Genomic DNA, 4,187 nt, shown 5'->3' on the forward strand with positions numbered 1-4,187 from the left:
CTTATTTTGAAGAACCACGAGAGAGCGAGTCCACGATAAATGAACCGCGAAGTAGCGAGGGACTACTGTACAAATGATCTTTAATAAATCCCACGATTCCTTTAAGAGACAAGTACCTTTGGAGACTCCAGGATGTTGTGTGGTTCTGGTCCGAGTACTGTCCTGAGATTTACGAGCAGCTGGGCCTTCTGCAGCTTGCTGTGCGTCTCTGCTCAGCCTGGCTGATGATGTGGGTGTGGAGGTGTTCTTGTCTGGAACCTCCCTGGAGGGGCTCTGAGACTGTGGGTCACGAGGAGAGCCCTGCCTCTCTGGGAGTGAGGCCTCAGCTGTTGGATCAGAAGCTGTCCTGCTCTGAAGCGAAGGTGCTTCTGGCTTCAGGAAGCTGAGCTTACAGCATTTAGGGGGTGTTATGGAGGTAGTTTCTGATGACACCGGACTGGTTTTAGGAGGAACTTTTCTCTTCAGGATTCCAGTCTGGTTCTGAGAGAACCCCGTTTCAGCTGAGTGCTGAACCTGTTCACATACTTCCTGTTTTCGAAGGCGTTTCTCTCGCATGATCTCCTCAAAGCTCTTGACCTTGATGCTGGTCGTGGTCTGGAGAGACAAGAGTGTCCAACAGTCAGCGATGAACCGACCCCAGTCCAATCCAGCTGGATCAAACCCACACCACCTACCTGAGGCGCAGCGGCTGGACATTTCTTCTCCGTCACATCAACACTTTGATCTGAGGTGACGTCACCTGTCAGGAGGTCAAAGACAAGGTTAAAAGGATTCAGCTGGATGGTAGTCTGCTGCACGTTTCTTCTGCTTACTTTGGCTCGGCAGCTTCTTGATGTACAGCAGACGTTGTCTCTGGGGAACACTTTGAGCATCGGAGCTCTTCTCGGATTCAGACGGCACGGCCTGCTGAGCCTGGAGTCTAGCTGCCTTCTCCCTGCGGATCTCTTCAAGGGTCTTAACCCGAACCTTCTCCACATTGTTGGGCTTTGGATGAGGAGGGGCAGGGTCTGGTTCCTCCTGGTTCCTGCCTGGAGCATCCATCCCCGTCTGCTCAACCTTCTTTACGACGGGCTGCTGTTCGTCCTGCTGTCTCTTCTTTGCCTGCAGGATATCTGAGGTTTTTCCATCTTTCACAGTCACCACTCGTTTGGTGCATTTCATGGCTTTACTGGTTTGGGAGGTGTTCTGAGTAATAACCAAAGAGGAATCTTTCTGGTTCTGAGACTTGGCCGCCTTCTCTTGTTTGATCTCCTCTAGAGTCTTGATGTGGATCAGCTCAGGAACTTCATCAGTGTCAGCTGTAAAACGAGTCAGAGAAAGGTTTGAACCAACACTTCGGTACGTTCTACATTTAATGTGGAAAATGGAAGCTCTTACTTGGCTGAGTGATTGCAGCAAGACCAGCAGGTGATCCGAGTCTTTCCTTTAAGGTTTTCAAAGCTGGAGAAACAAGAAACAATAAAAACATGTTGGCTGACTGAACACAATATGCCTCTCTGTGTCCTCACTGAGCTGCGACTGCTGGAGACTCAAAGTTGTGAGAAAAATGTCAATTTTCCAGTTCGGTCTGAACTCTGAGGGTTTGTGAGCCAGAGACCAACCTGTGGGGCCAGTTTCTGAATCTCAGCATATTCTTGATGTGCACAGCATCACATGCAAAGCAGAACTATGTTTGTGCACCCATTCACTCGGTGGTTCCTCCAGTCCTGTCAGCAGAGTGTTGGTGTTTGGACAGAACAACCTCTTTCTTTCACTTCTGATTTTGTTCTTTCAGCTTTTGTAAAGTTTCTCTTTAAACGCCGGCAGATTCTGTAGTCATGAACCCCCTCTGCCAACAATTTTACTCAAAATTCAGTTTTAGCTTGTTGTGTACTTTATGTATCTACAGCCGTGTTACAAGCTAGTTCCTGTGCAGTAGGGCGGGGCCACATCATATCATTCACGATAATACAGGTAAAAAACTTGTCTGGGAAAATAAATTAGATCATGATATGCTAATTTCATGGAGTAAATACGTCATCCCACCATGCAGCGGATTACGCTCACGTGGGCGATATTCAAGTTGTAAAAATGAAATGGTAAATGGACTGTACTTATATAGCGCCTTTCTATATGATCAAGATGCTCAAAGCTCTTTACAACAATCTGTGCCTCATTTACCCATTCATACAGCTCTATACTAGATCTCTACAAAACTAACTGAACAAATAATTCTAATGAGAATAATCAGAGCTTTATCACATTCATACACTGATGGGACACACATCAGAGGCTATGAGGGGTTCAGTGTCTTGTCCAGCAACACTTTGACATGTGACTGCTGGTGGATTTGAACCCCCAACTCTCGCATTGGCTGACGACTGCGCTAACCACTCAGCCACAGCCGCCCATGTCCAGAGTTATTCTGAAATGTTACAAACACAACAGTTTGTGCAAACAGGGCTTGACTGGAATCATTTATTCTTAATAGGTTCTTAAAAAATGCTACATATTCGTTAATAGTATATAATAGCATATTTTGAAGGAATGCTACAAATGTGTTCATTCCTACAAAACAGTTAATAAAATATTTATAAAATACACTGAATTTCAAATGTTAGATTGAGTTTAACGTAAAAGAAATAGTGTTTCATGTTTATATCAGTTAATAAGTCATCCATTATGCACCTTTGTTTAGGACTGGAGCCAACCCCAGCTGCTTTTGGGTGAAGGCAGGGGACAGCCAGGACAGGTCTCCAGTCCATCGCAGAGACAGACAAAGAGACTAACAACCATCCACAGTCCCAGTCACAGCTAGGAACAATTTACAGTTGCACAGAAGAGTGTCACTGGTTTGCAACTGTTCTTTTGCACTAGAAATGTGTTTATTTTTATGTAAGAAAACTGCTTGGAATGGGAAAATACCCAAGTAAAAAAATAAAACTCTAGATTTGTACTGTAATGTGTAAAGTAATTTTCTTCTTGTTAGAATTAATATTAATTATAAAACTGGTACTGAAAAAAGTACCGATCAGGAACCAACACCCAAGTGAAGGTACCGGTACCAATTTTTTTAGAAAGGTGCTCAGCCCTACCCGAGTCTGTGCACTATATTAACAAGAACTGTGCAGCTCAAACTCTAGACCAGCTACTTTCCTGATGATCAGAATTGGCTGAAGGCTGTTCTGCCAACGATCAGCAGTCTTTCAGGAAGCATTTCATTTGTTTTCAGCAAATGTCACAAGTTTTGGAAATTCGCTGCTTCGTCTTTAAAAGTCATTTCAGATCCTACAATGTTCCGGGGGAAGACAGAGCTTCACAAGAGCAGTTGTTTACAAGTAGTGTAAAATAAAATTGTGATACAGTATTTTGGATATAAGACAAAATGCACAGAAGATGAAAGCGAAGCAGCCGACCAGTGAACTCTGCAACAAACTTCCAGTCTTCCCAAAGGCTGTGAAGAGTTCCCTCTCCATCTCCTGCTGCATCACAAAGGATTTATGATCAGACAGCTCAGTGAAAGTGACGGGTTTAGATTTATTTTTATTACGATGGACCAAATGTACATTATTCCTTCATGTAGATTTTTTTTTTCGTTTTTTTGCGATAAAGCAGCACCACAACTTTACCATGAAACAAATGTTAGAAGCTCTGATGCAGCTGCAGCTCAAAGGTAACTGTTATTTCTCATATTAAACTAAAACTTATAGACAAGTTATAAAACAAACTTAATGTAATTTGTCTTTTTAACAGGTTGAAGAGGCCAGATGAGACACATCACCTGGAGCCAGTTCTAAATGACACAGTTTATGGTTTAAAAATTATAGTTCAGAAGAGATGTTTGTGCAGATTTGCACAGGTTTTGAAATTTTGTCAAAGATTTACTAAATATGAATCAATATGGTTAAGACTGAAGTCAGTATATTTCATATTAGGTTAAGTTTTGAAAATACAACAAATGTTAGAGAAATATGGTTAAAAATAACTGTGAAGTCTGTATTTTATTTTGATTTAAAGGTTAATGTACTATGTCTGGTAGGATGAAGTCGGTTTACTTTTATATTTTGAATTATTTGTCTGTGATGGACTGGAGACCTGTCCAGGTGTCCCCCACCTCTCACACAGTGATGGCTGATATGGGCACCAGTGATACCAGTGACTCGTAAAGGAAGAAGTGGATGAAGATGATGGATGAATTATTTGTTCCT

At 42.5% G+C, this 4,187-nt stretch overlaps 1 protein-coding gene across 1 annotated transcript in view; it reads right to left on the bottom strand.

Annotated features, from left to right (window-relative positions):
* Window positions 1-4,187, bottom strand: part of zc3h11a (zinc finger CCCH-type containing 11A) — a gene marked incomplete at its 3' end in the record, with an annotated part of 24,908 nt that overhangs the window by 7,002 nt on the left and 13,719 nt on the right. The window contains 4 exon segments of the mRNA XM_037678564.1: window positions 117-594; window positions 675-739; window positions 813-1,298; window positions 1,378-1,440. Of these exon segments, the coding sequence (XP_037534492.1) occupies window positions 117-594; window positions 675-739; window positions 813-1,298; window positions 1,378-1,440 (1,092 nt within the window).

This window comes from Nematolebias whitei, chromosome 7 (assembly GCF_014905685.2).
Source record: "Nematolebias whitei isolate Nwh7 chromosome 7, NemWhi1, whole genome shotgun sequence".
Classification (NCBI taxonomy): Eukaryota; Metazoa; Chordata; class Actinopteri; order Cyprinodontiformes; family Rivulidae; genus Nematolebias; species Nematolebias whitei.